Source organism: Coptis chinensis, chromosome 8 (assembly GCF_015680905.1).
Source record: "Coptis chinensis isolate HL-2020 chromosome 8, ASM1568090v1, whole genome shotgun sequence".
NCBI classification, from domain to species: domain Eukaryota; kingdom Viridiplantae; phylum Streptophyta; class Magnoliopsida; order Ranunculales; family Ranunculaceae; genus Coptis; species Coptis chinensis.
In genome coordinates, this window is record NC_141463.1 from 36,513,430 (window position 1) to 36,533,057 (window position 19,628).

Genomic DNA, 19,628 nt, shown 5'->3' on the forward strand with positions numbered 1-19,628 from the left:
ACTTTTTAATAGGTAAACGGTTTCTTTTGACATTGGACATTTGAGTGATTTGAAGCTGTAGAATCAATAAGAAAATTTTCAATGGGGGTTCATAGTCAGTTACAATTCATCTTCACAAAGTAGTGCTTAGCGAATAAGACGAAAAACAGAAGGATGGCAAATAAATGCATGCCGCTTAATACCCATAATACTAAGATCATGTTCAAAAGTTGATCTGACTCACCTGTCCATGAGTGATTAATGTGCCACAATACAGTCATCGATTATAGGCATTTGTTTTAATAAAGTAGTAGTGCCATTATTAAGTTGCTGATAATGCCAAAGTGCTCTTGTAAACCCACTCCCAAATATCCAAGATGTACAGTACAATCAAGAGGAGGGTATAGTTATGTATATCTAATAATAGGCAATGTAAGAAATGCGTAGACATAAGTCGACTTACCTTTAACGATGCTACAAAAGCACTTCAGGGTATACAATGTTGGTGGTGCAATTGGATGAATCGGGTGGTAGTAGGACAGTAATTCTTTTTGAAGACGTGCACCTAGATAGTGCGACATAGAGCTGGCCATGACTGAATGCTGGGGTCTCTAAGTTGATGCCGACATAATTGATTGACTGTCCTTGAGACTTGTTGATTGTCATTGCAAAGGCCAGTCTAACGGGAAATTGCCGTCTCGACATTTGAAACAGCATTTCAGTTGTTGATGGCGTTAGGGATATCCTCGAAATAAATACAGTATTTCCAGCCTTGGCTCCAGTTATGATCATTCCTTCCAGTACTCTACTTTTGCAGCGTAATACAATCAGACGGGTTCCATTGCAAAGCCCATCTCTTGGGGCAATATTCCTAAGCAACATTATAGGGCATCCTGTTTTCAATTGGAGATTAAACGGTGGCAAGCTTGAGGGATCTAGGGAATTTAAAAACTCGCTAGGGTATGTGGATCCGTTGTTTTGAGGGCTTGTAATATCATCGACAACTTTATCTGCAGCTAAGTAAGAAATCTCTTGCCCGAGGAACAAATTCAGGGCAGCTCGGTTAATGATGCTGACATCATCATTTCGAGCAGTTAGGATGGTTCTTTCAGTCAAGTAAATTGGTGTTGCCGTCCCACTCACATTCAAATCTGGATAAACTGACGAAATAAGATCCCCTATGTCAGCACAGTTTCGTATCCCTCTTGGCAACTGAACAGTATCTAAAGGATTTGTGCCAACCTAAAAAAAAATCAGAGAAATTTGAGTCAGTAACATGCCTTTTTAATCTTTAATTTTTATGATGTTTTTGATTTGTAAAGTACCTTGATCAAGTAATCCATGAAATTTGGCATTATTAGGCTCGACATCTCCAATCTCATGTTATGTACCAAGTGCAAGACTTGTACGTGTGTCCATAGCTGGGATCTTTTCACTGATGCTCCGATGAATTGCTCTCTGCTGCCTTTTGGTACAATAGGCAACGTTTGCCTGAAATCTCCGCCTAGAACCATAGTAATTCCTCCGAAAGGCTTTGAATTTTCTCGGATATCCCTTAGTGTTCTTTCAACGGCTTCGACGTAATGTCTGTGCTGCATGGGGACTTCATCCCAAATAATTAAGCTAACTTCCTTGAACAGTTCAGCATGTATGGAGTTTTTTGAAAACCCCGAGGAAGGTGTTGTCCATAACATCCACTGGGAGGCAAAAAGTAAAGTGTGCGGTCCTGCCACCAGACAGCAGCAGCGATGCTATTCCCGACGATGCAACATTGATGACAATATGGCCTTGACTACGGCAAGTAGCAGCAATTGTGTTGTAGACGAACGTTTTTCCTATCCCCACTGCACCATTTAGGAAGAAAGTCTTTCCCATAATGTTTTGCACTTAATCTATTATCTCGGTGTGGGCATGAAGTTGTTCAACATTCAGGCGTTCCACATTTGCATTTGCCTCTTGTTCAAGACATTCGTACTACAATTCCCTCTGCTCCCAAATTAGCCTGTTCCCACCTAGCTGGTCCCAATCTTTTTTTGGTTTTGGCATGTCTGGGAAATTAGATAAAGTCTTACCTGCTTCGATAAGCAACTTGTTAATTAGGAACAAACCATAATCAGTTATTTCCTCTGTAGTCGGACTCTGGTTGTTAAACTTGGAACGTATCATGTGAGCCAGATCGTCACAAATATGCGTAGAAAATTCATTCCATAGTGTTGCAGGACTAGTTGGGGAACATTCCAAAAGGATTACGATGAACAGTCTGCGTAGTTGGTAGCCGGTCTTCATCACCGATGCCTCTTATAGACATTCTCTCCACTCGTCGTCGGATTCGAGAAGGCCACGTGCAACGCATGATGCTTTGAACATGTCATGCTCAAAGCCATCAACCATACGAAGATCTTCAAATGATGTTGGTCCTCTAACAGCAGTCAGTAGCAAGCGAAGGTAGAAGCGCTCTCCGGCATTTGGATTTGCAAAGTACATTCTCTCAATAGCATAACCGTGCTCCCTTAGTTTCCAAATCTTTTTATCTCTTTTCCAGACATAATACTGTGGAAACTCCTGGTAAGTATATCCACGGGCACCCAGATCTTCGGCACAACATTTGAAGAGCCGTTAGAGTTGATCTCTCGATTTCTAGCTCTTTGAAGAACCAGAGCCCTTGACTCCTTTGCATTGTAAATAACTCGATGCATCCCTTCCAAATGAACCGCCAGCCTTTCAACGTGTGGTAATTCTTTGTGCAGAGGGAACTTCGAGAAGACGCCATGCAGCCTTCAGGTGGCCCGACATACCCGCATCAATGTAATCGCTTTGATCTCATCATTAGTACCAACAATAACCATAGTTGCCCTATCATGCCCTTTGTAAATGTATTTGTGAATGTATTTAATCGCATCTAATCGATGCACAAACTTCAACATTTATATGGCGGTTGAACATCTCTCGATAAAGGGGGTTGTAGGGGACGACATCTCGGTTATCAACTTTGCAGTCGCGCACCTCATATTCGTTCCCAGTATTGCGTCATTGGTAAACTAGATATCCAACTTGATCCATTGTAGTTTCATCTATAAAAGCGCATGGATAATGTTTTGTACACCGACCATACTCCATGCAGGGGGCCTTTGGGTTTTTAGGTCCACATGGCCCATGTACCATACACCTCTTCACTGTCTCGAAAAGATTAGGTTTCGAGATAGGGTTTGGGAACTCCGCAGAAACAATCTTATTGACTTGATTGGCGTTACAGATCTTATCGGGTTGCTTGAGGAAGATGAGTGCATGCATGTGTGGCAGTCCTCATTTTTGGAACTCGATAGTGTAGACGGATGCATCTTGTTCGCCAAACACACCATTATTTTTTTATCTCTTCCATTATTGCTTTCCTTTTCATTTCGAATACACAGGCAACCACCTCAGGTTTGTCAGACGCAGTTTGGTGTGGCTTGAGAGCTTTTATGATTTCTGGCCAATTCGGATTTGCTGTTGCTGTTAGGAATACATCTGGGTGTTTGTTGTATCGCGTAATGGCCATTGAGTCTTGGTAGATCTCATACATATGTCTCGGGCTACCCGTGTGAGACGATGGGAGAATGTAACTCTGGCCAACTTGATCGAGAGGTAGGCCGTCTGCTGCAATGTCCGTCAAACCATTATACACTTCCACACGAATGTTGTCTTGATTCAGGCGAATATAGCGCAGGCGATTCTGTTCAGTTGCAGCCCAAGCATCAACTATCCATTGTTGGTAGAGGGAGCCTCCCCTGAGTATGGAAGAGTATTCAGTTGGACGGTAAAATAAACGGTATGAATAATATTGTGCTTGCGTTAATCTGGCATCACTTGGGCAATTGATCTTGACATCCCATTGTCGCAAATCCGGTGCCCAACCAAGGTCTCCTCTAGGAAAAAGAAGTACATAATGAAGAGGTGTATAAGCAGGATGGCATTCACTTATCCTCTCTAGTCCACCTTTTTTGTAGTGAATAACGATGTCTCGTAACATATCATACTTTGTCTCATCACCGGGTAATACCACAGCGATTTCAAAAGTGGCCGGGAGATTATATCGGCGGCGATCCATTCCTGGAGTGTATTGTATGAAGGCTGGTATATTGTTGTCCGCCGATGCACTTGAACTTAAGACCTCATTTGCATTTTTGAAAAACTTTGACCACGCTTGTTTGCTGTAAAAAACACTTTTGTACAATACTTAGCACCTCCCTGAGTAAATGCTTATTGCGTTGTTGTCGATAATCCAAAGCTGCGCCAGCATCATAAATGTATAACTAGGTGTATTTTGGGTCGACATGTTCTTCAGGTAAAAGTGATCCAATATTATGGTAGAGCTCTCCATGTATAGTGAACGACTTTGGTCCACGTCCTTTCAAGATTCGGTCATTTGCTTTAACGCCAAGACTGGTGAATGCATTGCAAGCATTATATCCCCGAATGTTTTTCCGAAAATCACGTGCAAGCCAATCATTGCCTTCGAAGAGTGATTCAAGCGGAGGGGGCAGTGGATCAAGTGAGGGCAATTTTATTTTTCCTTGGAGACAGCATGATCCGAATAAAGGTTTTTTTTTAGTTGAACTGGAGAGTTGCTCTGCGCTCCAATGTAAAGCGAAGCAAGACTTACATTGAACATCTAGTTCCCCAAGGTAATGACGCTCGACCGGGATAAAAGGCATTGTTTCGGTTGGATTTTCAAGTTCGTCAATGTCATAGTATTCTTCGTCAGAATATTCGGATGCTTCTTCAGAAATTTCCTCGGGCCTAATAGCACCCTGAGCGGGAACATCCGGCTCAGTAATGTTTGGAGGCAAATTGTTTGTGGAGCTAATTTCGGTAGGGAAAAAACAATTAGTATTCAATTAGTTTAGTAATTTATAATTGTTCATTACGGAAATATTTAAGTTTGGACATAGTACTTACATGTTGCTCCTCAAGGAAGATGACCCAAGATGAAAACCGGGGATGAAGTTACGTGTTGGTAGTGGAAAGTGCTCATGCTGAGTTGCGCCAGAAGAACATCCACCATATGACAGTCCAGCAGGTTCTGAGTTGATGTACGGCTGGGGTGAAAGAGTGTCAACAATTACAATATGCTTTCCTTTATCTGCTTGTTGGGTGGTTGTAGTGAAACTTGTTGCATCGATAGAATGTACTGCTGTTTCCACTGTGAGGCCGTGAGTTAGGGAAGGAGGATATATGCGATCCCTTTGGGTGGCTGAAACTCTTAGGGCTTCCTCCCGCTGTCGACGTGCACGTTGAGCTATTGAACGCCGAGAGGGTCCTAACTGAAGGAGCGAATGCATGTTCCGTGTGGACATAGAGAGCTTATTTAGACCGTGATTGACTGGCTATTTGATTCCGCGCAGATCAGAGCCTCATGAGATAACCAGTGTTGTGTTGATGAGTCTCCCATAGTTACATCAGAATCCATTGTGTGGGGTAGTGCACGCTGTTGGTATAGTGGAGCAGTGCCAGAAACAGCTATCCGTAGGGCCTTTGACAGATTCATTCAAGTTAAAAGTATGAGTATAGATTAGAAAACCAATAACGAGGGAATAAGTAGGAAAGCCAGTACATGAAAAAATTGTTTAAAGGACATCTAACCTCAAGTTGGGCTGCTCGTTGGTTCTGAATGAACTCTTGTACAGTTTCATTATGTATGTATGATGATGCTTGGGTGTCCATGGTTTCTATAAACAGTTTGATAAGATTGGGGTATTAGGTAAATAAGTACACAAAATACTAATGTTGGCGTATATACAATTTGATGATAAGCTGCACGAAAAGCAAAATTATGAGACAACATCGCAAACTAACAGTTTAAAGTATAGTAATAATGGGAACCAGCATTGGATTACCGAATGCTTAAAAAGACTATAATCCCTTCTGACGATAGCAATGAACTAACCTTGATTTTACTCAGCTTGCATTAAGGTATGATTCCACTGGAACGTAATAGAGAAGGACGTAATGATTAGCATCCAACACCTGATGCAATGAAAGACAAAATATGTTATCATTAAAATCAGTTCCCAGCATGATGATATTCCTATGACTTGGAGTTCTTTGGAGTTCCTATGACCTACCTCATCCCTATGAGTTTCTTTAATGGAGTCCATAAATGACATATATATCAGTCTAGTTAATGATTTATTCAAGTTATTTATCAGGTTTGATTATGTCTTACTCTGTGTCTTTAATGTTTCAATATTAACATATACTTCACACCCTTTATGCCACTCCCAACTTGAGTTGCCTGCTAGCATTCCTTTTATCTATATGGTGAAACAGCTAAGTAGCAAAGATAATCATGGTCCCTAGGAGTACTTGACCTCTTTCTCATATGTATTGCTAGTTGTGTAATATGGGATGATACGTTGATACTTTTCATATCATGGGCTTCACTGTGGTTTGAAATGAAATTAATCTGTACTTACCTAACTGTATAGATCTTGATATCTTATGATTCAGATATTAGGACTCACTATTAACTTATTTGTTAGAGTGCATTTTGTGTCCTGAAAGACTTTTTCTATTTCTGTTTAGTTGCTTTTCATAAGTAGAACATATTATTTGCTTTCAATACTCCATAGATACCCCTTTGATTGCCTTAATCTTTTTGATGTCGATATGCGATATAATTTTCAATTAGCTCCTCCACTGTGATATGGTGTAACTGTGATATGGTGTATCATTGTGAGTTCCTCCCAGAACTCCAAAGCCTCAATTGCAGCATCTATTCTACTGCCTTACTCCCCTTTTTTTTAAAGAAATATAAATGGGTGCGCAGATACAATGTGATGATAAGCTTCATGAAAAGCCAAATTATGAGACAACATCTCAAACTAACAGTATAAAGTACAATATTTATTGGAACCAGAATTGGATTACCGAATGCTTTAAAAGACTATAATCCCTTTTTTGACGATAGAAATGAACTAACCTTGATTTTATTGAGCTTGCATTAAGGTATGATTCCGCAGGAACATAATAGAGAAGGAGGTAATGATAAGCATCCAACACCTGATGCAATGAAAGGAAGGGTTCAAGTTAGCTTTTGAAATGGAGGTAAAATGGAAAACTAAAAAGTGATTAAGTAGGTGAAGGGGTCGTACCTGGTGAAAGGATGGGCGAATCGCGAAGAAGTTCAGTTTCAAGAGAACACCTAATTGTAATAAGAATAATGTCCGTTACAGCAGCATGTCACGCGTTGTGTGAATTATAGGTTAGAGATTATAATGGAAAGGTAATATGTCACGCCTTAACTTATGCTCTGCATTCATACAATTAAAATCAGTTCCCAGCTTGATGATATTCATATGACTTGGAGTTCTTTGGAGTTCCTATGACCTACCCCATCATAGGAACTGATGATTTGCAAGCAGTTTTGAATTCAATTGACTGGCCTCAGCTTGGAGAAGCATTCAGAGGGGGTAACGACTACTTGACTCCACCTCTTACTGTCATATTCCCTTAAAGTCAGGGATCAGTTGTAGCTAGAACCCTACTACAGTCCTTATGAGCATTTCACTTTATATCGGACTTTAGAAATACATAAGAAAAAAAAAATGCAAATGTTGTAATGCATTATTTCTAGCATGGAGCTTTTAGTCAAGTTCTGTTTTCCTTTGAGATTGATACTGCTACAAGACTGTTTCTTTTGAGGTTGAACTCTCATAATTCTCTTTGCATTGAATGAACCATATATTGCAAGGTTTTCTTGATTACTATAATTTTCTTTGTGCTTTCAATCTGATTTTTAGAAGTTTTGCATTAAAAATGGGAATGACCCTCAGGAACCTGAATTGTCTCCATTGCCACGCGAAGATGGGTCACGTCAGTCGAGAGTGAGCCAGTCTCAAGTATGGGCTTAGAAGTGAAAGGGAACCTGTTTAGCAAAGTGAGCAGCATCATACAAGGAAATAGCACAACTGAGTCGAAAGAAGTAGCACAGACGGTATCTGAGGCATGGGATCGTCGTAATTCTGATGATATAAGATTTTGTTTATTGGTGATCATTAATGCATACATAAGGCCTGTTCCTATGTTGCAAAATTTGAGATCAAAGGGCTTCTCAACACTTAATTGCATGGTAAAGAATTGTGGAATGCAAGTATTGAACTGCCTCTTGGATCCTAACTGTAGGAATGCTCTCCAGTGCTTGAACAAATGCAGTCCGGTTGACCAGGTCTATAATTATCGGTGTATAGCATCATACGAGAGTCCAGCTCTGGAGGCATTTTCTCTATGTGTACTGCAAAAACACAATTGTCTCCAACTGGATGCAAAGATTCCCGATAAACCTTATGTGCCTCCAATGGAAACGTTTCGAGGACAGGACTTGTGTCATGAGGCTGCCGAGGATCTCTTTGTGGGTTGGTTGGGAGGTTTAGATTGGAGTTGGCGTGTTGTGGTAGGGCAGAACCCTGCGTATGATCATTTTCCTTGTCAATACCAGCTTTTTTATAGAGGGAAGGCAAGAGGGTCATTTTGGTATGAGCTAGTTTTTCAAGTTAGCACTTTGGACGGGAAGTTGGTTTGGATAAAGGCGCTATATCGAAGTTAAAAGAGGAAATATTCCGGGGACATTTTATTTTAGTGTTTTAGATAATGGTGTGGTGTCAAATGAATTTTGGACAATTGTTGATGTTTCGAGGATCCGAAAGGGGTTTGTTTCATTATAGTGGCGCTTTGCTAAGGTTGCGGGGTAGTCTTATAATTGGGAGCTGTACTTGTTAGTCCAAATGGAGAGTACCCGGATGAGATAGAGAAAGAGAAGTTGATTTCATTAACCGGAGAAGTGTGGCATCAAGGAATGGGAGCTTTATATGGTTGATAACTGTTCATGTCAGGATCCGCCTTTGGGTATTCCTGAAGGATCTAGATTGCATATTAAGATTGAAGTTAAACAGAAGGAACAATTTACTGTATAGAGAGAGTGAATGTGAGACTGCAGGACTCCGAATTTAGGAGGTGTACATAATGTCTCACAGAAAATGGAGAAACCATGAGATACCTTGGTAAGGAACAGATGAAGATAACTGAATACTTCGTAGCTGAATAATTGGATTTTAAATTCGCAAAGTGGTTAATTGCGAAATGTCACACTTTTCTTTTGGCGGGAGATCAGCCAAACAGCCCATCGAGGCCAGGCATGATAAACTCTCCCAGTCCTAGCCGGTTTTCAAAAGGCTATGACAGTCATGACAGGCAATTTCATTTCATTCATGCATACACGAATATAGGGGGGGTTGGAAACAGTCAGCTGCAATTGCAATAAAACACACTTTGACAACAAATTTTTTTGATTGAATCAGGGGAAATATCATAAATATTAAAAAAAATTATCGACGAGCAATCAAGGGATGAACAAAAAAATAGCAAACATCGAAGAAGATACACCGCCTATCAAAGCTAAGTACACTCTTGTAAGGTAATCAATTTGAATGCCTTTTGTAGTTGCTTGGCCGTGCATCTTGCAATGGAGTAGCCCTTGTGGTTGGTGGCGGCCACGCTGTAGTGGTATTCCTTTACGCTCGCCCAAGACTTTCCCTTGGCCATGACCACCAAATATCGCAGTTTTGCCCATGACTTTCCTTTACGTACATCAATCCATTCTCCTGCAAGGCTTTTTTGCCGGTGGGTCCTCACGGCTGTTTTTCTTGGGCGAGGAGGCTTTTTGAGGTGGCTTCAGCTGGAATTTCCAATATTGAACCTTGGTCACACTGCATTGGGGCAAAATTAGTTTGGCAAGGCTGTAGAGATGTAATCCTTTAATCAGCAAATTTAGTACCTTATTTAATACTTCTTTGGCTATTGTGTTATCAATGTCTTCTGGGAAAATCTTTTCGATGGTGAATGATTCATACTTGTCCTTGTCACTATAGTCAGTGACTCTAACTTGGAAAACATACGCCCGTTCTTCAAGGCGCTGCAGTTCTTTCCGAAGCTGTAGCGAGCCATTTTCCTATACGGTGAAATACATAAGGTATAATACAACGAAAACTCTGTTAGATAAAAAAAAATGATGCACAATCTGGTAGTAGCATGCCTTTGAAATATGGACCAATTCTTTAACTGGCTTCTGAATCAAGTGTTCGGCGTTTTTATCAAAAGCAACAAATGTGGTGTCCCTAGATGAATCATTAACTGTCATTCGTAGCATATACCTGCGTCATCATTTTTTTTATGGGACAAAAGGAATAGATCATGGATGAGAGTGTGGACAGCACGATGGGAAAAACGGGAAATGACTTAACGAAGAAAAAAAAAACTTTTTTTGCACACCTATCGACCACGCCAACACTACAATGTGTGCATACTGTTCCAGTGACAGTTTTCTTACAACTAACGCATGAAGTGTAGAACCACTTGCTATCAGGGACGTAGCTTATGGTGGCCTTGCAAGTGTACATTGTTCCCTAAACAAACGCAATAAAATAAGGATGGTGGTTGTTCAAATGAACATAACAATCAAGAAAAGGGCTACACATTTTAATCAGCGAGCAAATAAATAATGAAATGAAGTGTGTGTGTGTGTGTGTGGGGGGGGGGGGGGAGCATATACCTTGCATGAGCCATCCCTTCCCATTTCCTTCAATTTACCAATGCCAACCCTCCGATCAATGAGAAGGTCTTGCTCAGAAAGCCTGCCAGATTGACCAGAGTCTTCCAATTCAACAACTATTTTCTTTGTATCAAAATTGAGAAACAAATGTAACTCATCAGCTATTACGAAAAAATCATAGGCCAAAAGCAACTCATAAGTAAACCATGCTTTAAACTTAGTGTAATGAGCAGTGGACTTCATTGAGGATTGTTCCACCCTTAAGGATGGGACGCAATCAGCAGGAAAAAAAATAAATAAATAATAAATAAATAAATAAATAAATGGCAAGGAAAAAGAAAAGCAAACAAACAATTATGGTTTCACTATCACACAAACATGGATGAGAGAGGGAGCTGATGTCCCTAGAGAAGAGATTCTCGTTTTCGTTACGAAATGATCAAAAAGCCATTGAGGAGAGAACCAGATGGAAGGGGGGTTGTTTGATATATGGGATGATATTTGTCTGTCATATCTCTCGCTTCAGTAGTTTTCGTGGTCGTTGGTTGGAATATGGAAAGACTTGGTTTTGGGAATATGTAGGTTCTCATTGCGACTTTTTCGCTATTTTGTTTAGCTCCTTTCCGGATCTTCAATTTAGGCTGGCCAATATCAATATCGACAATGAGGTTTTCGGGGAGGCTCTGGGATTGACAGGAGTAGTGCTAGGTGTCTTTGGTTTACTCTATGGGGGCGTCTGGAGGATCCAGATGAGAAAGAGATACAATTTACCTCCGAATAATTGTTGCTGTGGTAACCCGGCCGTGACTGATTGTGCACAGTGGCTTTTCTGTTGTTGGTGTTCGCTTGCCCAGGTTCTAGCCCATCGAGGCCAGGCATGATAAACTCTCCCAGTCCTAGCCGGTTTTCAAAAGGCTATGACTGTCCTGACAGGCAATTACCCATAGTGATGGAAGAGTCTTCTGTGAGAGGTAACAACAGTGTTTTAACACCGCCTACTCCATCTTTGATACAAAGAGAAGATGTGTAGACAGCGTCCATTTGAATCTAAGATGTTATGTGCGGGGAGATAAACTTGATTCTTCATAGACCATAAGTATATTCAGTTGTAGAGAAAATGGGAGGAATGAACAACGATCCGAGAACTCAATGTCTTAGGAGGCTTCTATACTTTCTGTGAGCATTAAAACTCAGGGGGCTTTCCAGAGAAGTCCAAGGTTTAAGCAGCTATTAAAGCAAAGGTAGGAGGCTTTCCAGAGAAGATATCGATTGAACTTTTAAGGGGGTATTTAAAGCTGAGGAGTTTGGTCTGGATGTGGCTGAGATGGTAGTGACTCACACAATGCAAGAGATAGAGGAAATTGGTCTGATCCAAAGTTTGAGGGGAAGAGTCAACTGCTTTGTAGTAACTTACGTTTTGGCGGGGTATATAGTTGTATATGTATTTCGTTCAGTTTCTAATTTATTGGTCCTTCGTTTACTTATCTATATAAGTTGGCTAAGGTAAATGCTAGGTACAAACAAAAGGAACGTTACATTACATGGATGAGATACGCAATTTATTTACCTCTGTTTAAAGTCCTTCACATCCTGGATATCCATGTTTATATAAATCTTGGTGCCACTAAGGGTTGACAGCCCAAGCTTGCCTATAACACAAAATTATTAAATTCAAATTCAGACATTCATTTTAAATAACAACAAAGGTAGGTAAACAAAACAAAATGAAATAAATAACGAAAATGCCAAAGCAAAATCACCTCGGTAGTAGCTTGCCTTTAGGGACATCACAATTATCACTACGTTGGGTTGTTTCATCGTGTCTTCAGGAATTATTGCTGTCATACCTTCCCACAAAGTAATTGGCAGCTCCAGCCCACTGAAAAATAGAAAAATCATCACCAGAGGCTAACATGATACAGGGAGAGGGAACAAATAAAGCCGACGGGGATTCAAAAAATGGGATCATTACCTTTTATTCATGATAACGACTTCTTTTAAAAGTTTCCCAGCAGCTTTTCTAGCTTTGCCAACCTTTGTCGATACATCAATCACGTCTATGAGAAAAGTTAGCTGGCTTGCTTTAGTGGGAATATTGTCAAATTCGGTGAACTTGAACATGTGCTTTGAGATGTCATTGGCTTCTTCAGTTGCGATCTTGACCAATGTCCCCTCTTTGAAATGGATCTTGTAAGCATGCTCGACGGGGCTGTAGTCCTTCGCAAACACAACGTCAAACTTCTCCAAGGTGTAGATGCTGCCCTCCTGGACAAAGTCTTCCTTGACAACGCTATTGAAATACTGGAAATCCTTTTTGAACAAAACGGCATGGATTTGATAACCCTGACCGCAAGATGAAAATTAATCAAGGTGCAATCTCCCCATTACAACATGTAACCAGCATGGATAACAAAACGGATATACTATTATATTGAACAACACATTGAATACTCTATTCGACAACCACCCAAATCCCGCACAAATCATATATGTGTCAAGCATGCCTAAACCAATGGGCGACAGCCTCCCATGTTAATTAGTGCAATCAATGACGGCATAGAAAGGAATCAGATAAAGTAAAAAAAAAATAGTCCAAAAAAAAAATGGAACAAATGATTCTAATGGACACGGATAAAATTTAAAAAATCATAGCGATCCAACGGGGTAGGATTGATATGGAAAAATAAACACCAAAGGCCGGTACATAATAAGAACAATCAGTTGAAATAATAAGCAGCATTCAAATAGTTATAATGAGAAAAAAAAAAAAGTAAACTTAAGAAAATGTATATACAAAATACTTATTAAAGGACATACCATTTAACATTGGAGAAAAGCATACGATGGCAATTATGGAGGATATGATATAGTGGTTTTTGGACTATTACATCATATCTTACACTATCCCACTAAGTCTATATGACAAAACTATACAGATATTTTATTTGATAAAACGTTTTGTACAACGACTCGTGTAGGTTGACAATCTTTTTTTTTCCCCACCCAAATCTAACGGATAATCAGTACCTTAGAATCGAGCATTACAAATTCAATGCTAATAGCGCAATTCTTCTTCGAATTTATGGGTTTCCACATCCGGGTGACTCGAACCCTAATCTTCCATCGGTCCGTTCGAGTGTGAAGTTTGTCGAGATGGTGAATTGCTGATTCGACATTTTCTCCAAAAGCTATCATTTGGAAAATTAAATATGTTAAACCAAGAAAATGGTAAACAAGTCAAAATGACTTAAAAGCAATAGGAAAAAAGACCCATCTCGGTTTCATAAATGATTAGCACAACGCACAATAAAAACTCGCAACTATTTGGCAAATTGACCAAGCATAAATGAAATACATATGACGTAAACCTGGTCAAGAGTCACAACGTAAATACCAAACATTAATTAAGCAGCTATGTCTTAAAACATACTCAGTACGTGTTGGATCAATTTAGTTTTAAGACCATGCTCCAGGAGTATCTCCCAATTCACTCTCGTGCAAATTGAAAGAAACACTAAAAATACCGTAATGGCTGAGACCCACAGAAAGACCAGGGCAGCAGGTGTGACACCAATATTCCAATATCACTAAGTGTGCATACGTAGGGGTATACGTTTTAGATCAGGGCAACATGTGCAAAACACGCTTACTTAACAATTTAATTCAAAACCTCAAATGTCAAAATGTTTTGCTATATATTTAATTACCTAAGTTGGAATTCAAAACTTAGCATTTCAAGATTCGACTACCCGCATTAAAAAAGTGTAGGTTGCCACATTCAAACAAAAAACCACGACTTTTTTTACTAAGGTGCAGAATATTTTTGGTAACGTAGTGAAGAAAACAAATAACACATGCAAAAATGTCCAATGACCAATCTCGAATCCCAAATACCCAAGATTGGAAATATATTAATACTGTGACGCTAAGATTAGAAGAGGAAAACATTTTAGAATAAAAAAAAAAATGGTGAAATTTAGTGCTAGCTGCTGTTCAAGACTCGAGACAGGGCTAAACTAATCAAACCGTGAATTCTTTAACTGAACCAACTGAATTACCCAAGACCAGCTGACCAGCTAATCGAAACAGAGTAATTGTGGCAAGTTTAAACATTCTAAAAAACAGGCAACCATTTTCCGCAGATAGCAAGTAAACCCGAGTGTGAAATTGAAGTCGCCTTTAACGAAAAGATTTTTTCCAACGTTCAAAACCTCAAATGATGTATCCTCTGAAATGTACATTGTACACCCTCTACAAAGTATATAATAAAGACGCCAACATCTGATCTTTGTATTACTTTTACTTCTATCCCTTTCTAATGGCTGCATTTTGGTTCTTCAGTTTTATTTTGGAGAACTATACACTTTACACCCTCTACAAACTGTATAATAAAGACGCCAACATCTGATTTTTGAATTACTTTAAATTCTTCCCCTTAACCAATGACCACTCTAACCCCTTAACCAATCCCAAATACCCAAGTTTAAACATTCTAAAAAACAGGGCTAAACTAATCGGCGCTTGAATTCTTTAACCGAACCAACTGAATTACCAAGAGACCGGTGACCGGATGATTAAAACATAGTAATCGCGTGGCAAGTTTAAACATTCTAAAAACAGACAACCATTTTCCATGAAAGCAAGCAAACCCGAAAAGTCTTGAAATCAAAGTCATTGCTAATCTAAAAGATTTTTCCAACGCTCAAAACCTCAAATGGTGTATCCTCCGAATCAGACATCTGTTTGTACACCCTCTACAAATTGTATAATAAAGACGCCAACATCTGATTTTTGTATTACTTTTACTTCTTTTCCCTTTTCGATGGCTGCATTTTGGTTCTTCAGTTTTATTTTGGAGAACTATACACTGTACACCCTCTACAAAATGTATAATAAAGACGCCAACATCTGATTTTTGTATTACTTTTACTTCTTTCCCTAAACCAATGACCAATCTCGAATCCCAAATACCCAAGACTGGGCATATATTAATACTGTGACGCTAAGATTAGAAGAGGAAAACATTTTAGAAAAAAAAATGGAGAAATTTAGTGCTAGCTACTGTTCAAGACTCGAGACAGGGCTAAACTAATTGAGCTGTGAATTCTGTAACTGAACCAACTGAATTACCCAAGACCAGCTGACCAACTGATCGAAACAGAGTAATCATGGCAAGTTTAAACATTCTAAAAAATAGGCAACCATTTTCCGCAAAAAGCAAGTAAACCCGAGTGCGAAATTGGAGTCGCCGTTAGCGAAAAGATTTTTCCAACATTCAAAACTTCAAATGATGTATCCGCTGAACTGTGCACTGTACACCCTATACAAACTGTATAATAAAGATGCCAACATCTGATTTTTGTATTACTTTTACTTCTTTCCTTTTCCGATGGCTGCATTTTGGTTCTTCAGTTTTATTTTGAAGAACTATACACTGTACACCCTCTACAAACTGTATAATAAAGACGCCAACATCTTATTTTTGGATTACTTTTACTTCTTTCCATTTCTGATGGCTGCATTTTGGTTCTTCAGTTTTATTTTGACGTCTTGTGTTCCCTTTCTGATGGATGCATTTTGGTTCTTCAGTTTTATTTCGACGTCTTGTGGTACAACTCAAAAATATATTAAACTACCATGAAAACCTAAACGCATCGCAGCACTAAACATACCGCAAGATATGAAAACTACCATGAAAACATCAGTGTGTGTTAGGGTAGCACTAAACATACCGCAAGATATGAAAACGACCATGAAAACCTCAATGTATGTTAGCATTTACAAATGGTATTGGTTACGATTTTAGATATCGGCAGCAGCGCTTAACATATCTCACAAACACCTTAACCCAAACTGAGCCATGCATAAACAACTAAATTGTAAACACCTTAACCCAAACTGAGCCACGCATAAATGACTAAACTGTCAAAATGTTTTGCTACATATTTAGTTACCTCAATTGGAATTCAGAACATATGGGCAATCAACATAAAATGCCGTAAATGTCACATGCATCATATTATTGTGGCTACAGTAACGTAGACCAATTTCAGTAAAAAAATATAGCACACAATAGCAAATTACGTAAGGTTTTGAAATCAAAAACTAATTGAAGGGAAAACAAATTGAATCATGTAAAGAACCTGTTGGAATCCTGGTAGTAAGAGTTCGGTTAGCCGAGGCCGAAAATCTAGAGCGAGAAACAAACAGAGAACATGAATTGTTAAATGAACAATTAGAAAAGATGGATGGTGATGAAAGAAATAGACATTAGTAATAGAAAAGCACCTCTTTGAACAATGCCGAAACTGGAGCGAGAGTTTAGCGAATTGTGAGAGGGCGAACGATCCAGGTTTTATGCTGAGAGTAGAGGAGCAAGGTAAGGGAAAAATCATTGTTGTTTAAATAGCAGTCAGTATTGGTTATTTGGGAAGGCCAAATGAGAGAGAGGAGTTACAATATCTGTGAAATTAGTCGTTGAGGATAGGCATTTTTATGAGGATGTGAAATTAGTCGTTGTGAAATTAACTCATGCCGTTTCTTTGAGAGCTTGAAAGGTGGGAGCGCTAGACTATACTATTACTGGAAGATGAAGTTGGATCGTTCGCTCTCTCAATTTAATTTATCGTGCTAGAGTGTAGTGTGGTTGAAGCCCAAGCCCATTCAAATTAGATTCGGAAGTCAGTGTTTAGAATGTATATATTTGAGAAAGAAAACTCATAAATTAGTCGTTAACTTTGTTTTAAATGCAATAAATAGGAAAGAGCCAAATGGGAAAGAAGAGCAATTTGATTTATGCCCATTATTTTTTTAGTAATTGAAAAATTGATAATATAAAGAATCCAATGTACAACCAATGCATGCATTGCATTGAATTTGCATTAAAAGAATTCTCTCATCAATTAATAAGGGCCAATGAAATTAAATTGATAATATTAAGAATCCAATGTACAACCAATGCATGCATGCATTGAATTTACAACATTTAATTCATTAAATAAATCTTTTTAAATGCCATTGAGAATTAGAAACAGTTTCAAAATGATATAAGTCATACACGTGTCTCTCTTCAGATTCCCATACACACCTAATTCAGATCCCCACGCGATCCCGACCTCTCTTTGTCCTGCCATTGTGTTTTATTATAATAGACTAGGTATAACCCGTGCCTTCGGCACAATTGTATTTACATTTATTGATTGATGCACATTGTGCTTAAAAATTAAAAGAAAGTTAATATAAGTTATCAAATTCACTTAATATATGTATTTTGCAAAAAAAAAAAAAAAAAAAAAAAAAAAAAAAAACTCTTTATTGAAGTATATTGAAGACAAAGGCAAAATATATGGTTAAGCTATTTACAATCCGCAAACAACTTGTATAACAATGACTTCCACCAAATATCACATATAACTTCATTAAAGATGAGCCAACTATTGTACAGATAAAGTAAAAAACTTTGATGAAATAAAGTACACAACAATACAACATTAACTAATTATACATTAAGTTAAACCATCCAAGGTACAACAACCCATAAGGTCAAGCTTCAACGATGATTTTCCAAAAAAATGCTAACTCTTACTCGTACGTACATGTCAATTGCTTTTGGTGGTTCATCAATTTCCATAATCTATCTTGTATTTGACGGGCAATAAGGTTGGTAGTATACTTGTCATGCCTTGACAACTTCTACTAATTTCTCTTGGGCATTCTTGATTGAGATGTGTATTTGTTGCAACTGGGTGAATACACATACATTCCAATGTTGTAGGTGTTGTATTCCTATTGAAAATAATAATGTTATACTTTAGGAAGCTAAATTTCTCATCGAGGATTATCAGGAAAAAAAAAAGGATAAACTTAGCATCACTAACTTTAAGCTCGATAAGTCCACGAAGCTTAGTGAAATTTCCACTTTATTTGGAAGTAACCACAAAAACTCATCTAACCATCAACAATAGTACTAACTATGTCAAATCTCAAAAGAATCTTCATTACAATAACTGTTTTTGTTCCTTTGTAGCACCTCCTTATTGCTTATAGAGCCTGCAATACAAACTCCATTCGTCGGTGAAAGAATAATAAAGTATCATACAAATGGAAAAGAATAGTAATAAAAACAACAAACACAGCAAGTGCAAAACTTAAAACGAAAACAAAAATAGTGAAAACACACAAACACAAACAAACAACGGTTCCTCGGTTAGGCTAATCTAAGTCCATTAACAGAGAGAGAACAATTGCTTCAATATTTCAAAGCAAAGAAAAAATAATCATCACGGATTATGAATGGCCTATTACAATTCCTCTTATTTCAAAGTGCAACAACAACATGTGTCAAATATATAGTAATCACAAATAGTTGTTTAATTGCTCGAGTGCTCTCAAACTTCTACTCAATGTTGCAAACTATCTTAAGAGGGATTGAACTTCCAAGCTTTTGTTTAGTCTGCAATTTGCTCCCATACTTCATTATTTTATTAAAAACTAACCAATAAAGCGTATACACTATATGCCCAAAACAAAAGATGTGTCCATTACTGGAAACTAATAAGCTATAAATACTTGGAACTAAAAAGGTTTTGCACCCTTCAACATACTTTATAAAAAAAATGGATAATTGTCCCATCAGTAGGTTAACATATAATATTACCCACAAACTTCAATTCACGTATACCTCCCTTAGTTAAACCCATTGAGTAGCCATGTTTACACCTAATTCAATCAATTCATATATCTATCCCCAAGCTTCAAATTGTTTTGTAAAAACCAAATTTGGCACAATGAAATTGGATCTGGCACCTGGACATTGTAAATTCAACAAATCAAGTGTTTTGGTACAGATTGGAACAATAAATTTTTCTTTATGTCAAAGAAACCAATAAAGCAATAAGTAAGAATAAAATGGTTGTCATAGCTTCTCATATACCTCTAGTCCATGTAATCTTCTACCACTTAAAAAACTTTATCAAGGAGCATTAACACCTACATTGCTAGCTACTGCTTCCTAATTAAATCAGGGAGAAAAACTATGCTACTGCTTCCTATCCATGATGAAGAT

At 38.3% G+C, this 19,628-nt stretch overlaps 1 protein-coding gene and 1 pseudogene across 1 annotated transcript; one reads left to right on the forward strand and one right to left on the reverse strand.

Moving 5' to 3' along the window:
* Nucleotides 1-453: 453 nt before the first annotated feature.
* Nucleotides 454-1,577, reverse strand: LOC147481336 (uncharacterized). The gene is made up of 2 exons (XM_086578904.1): nt 1,305-1,577; nt 454-1,221 (listed from the first exon to the last, which is right to left on the reverse strand). Exons 1-2 carry the CDS (start codon nt 1,575-1,577, stop codon nt 454-456), a joined length of 1,041 nt encoding a protein of 346 aa, XP_086435030.1.
* A 6,284-nt stretch (nt 1,578-7,861) lies between these two features.
* LOC147481337 (violaxanthin de-epoxidase, chloroplastic-like) lies at nt 7,862-8,949 on the forward strand (annotated as a pseudogene).
* The last annotated feature ends 10,679 nt before the right edge of the window (nt 8,950-19,628 follow it).

Coding starts and splice junctions, on each gene's coding strand:
- LOC147481336 (XM_086578904.1), bottom strand. CDS start 1,577: ATGCAGCACAGACATTACGTCGAAGCCGTTGAAAGAACACTAAGGGAT. Junction 1,222..1,304: donor TCATGGATTACTTGATCAAG/GTACTTTACAAA, acceptor ATTTTTTTTTAG/GTTGGCACAAATCCTTTAGA.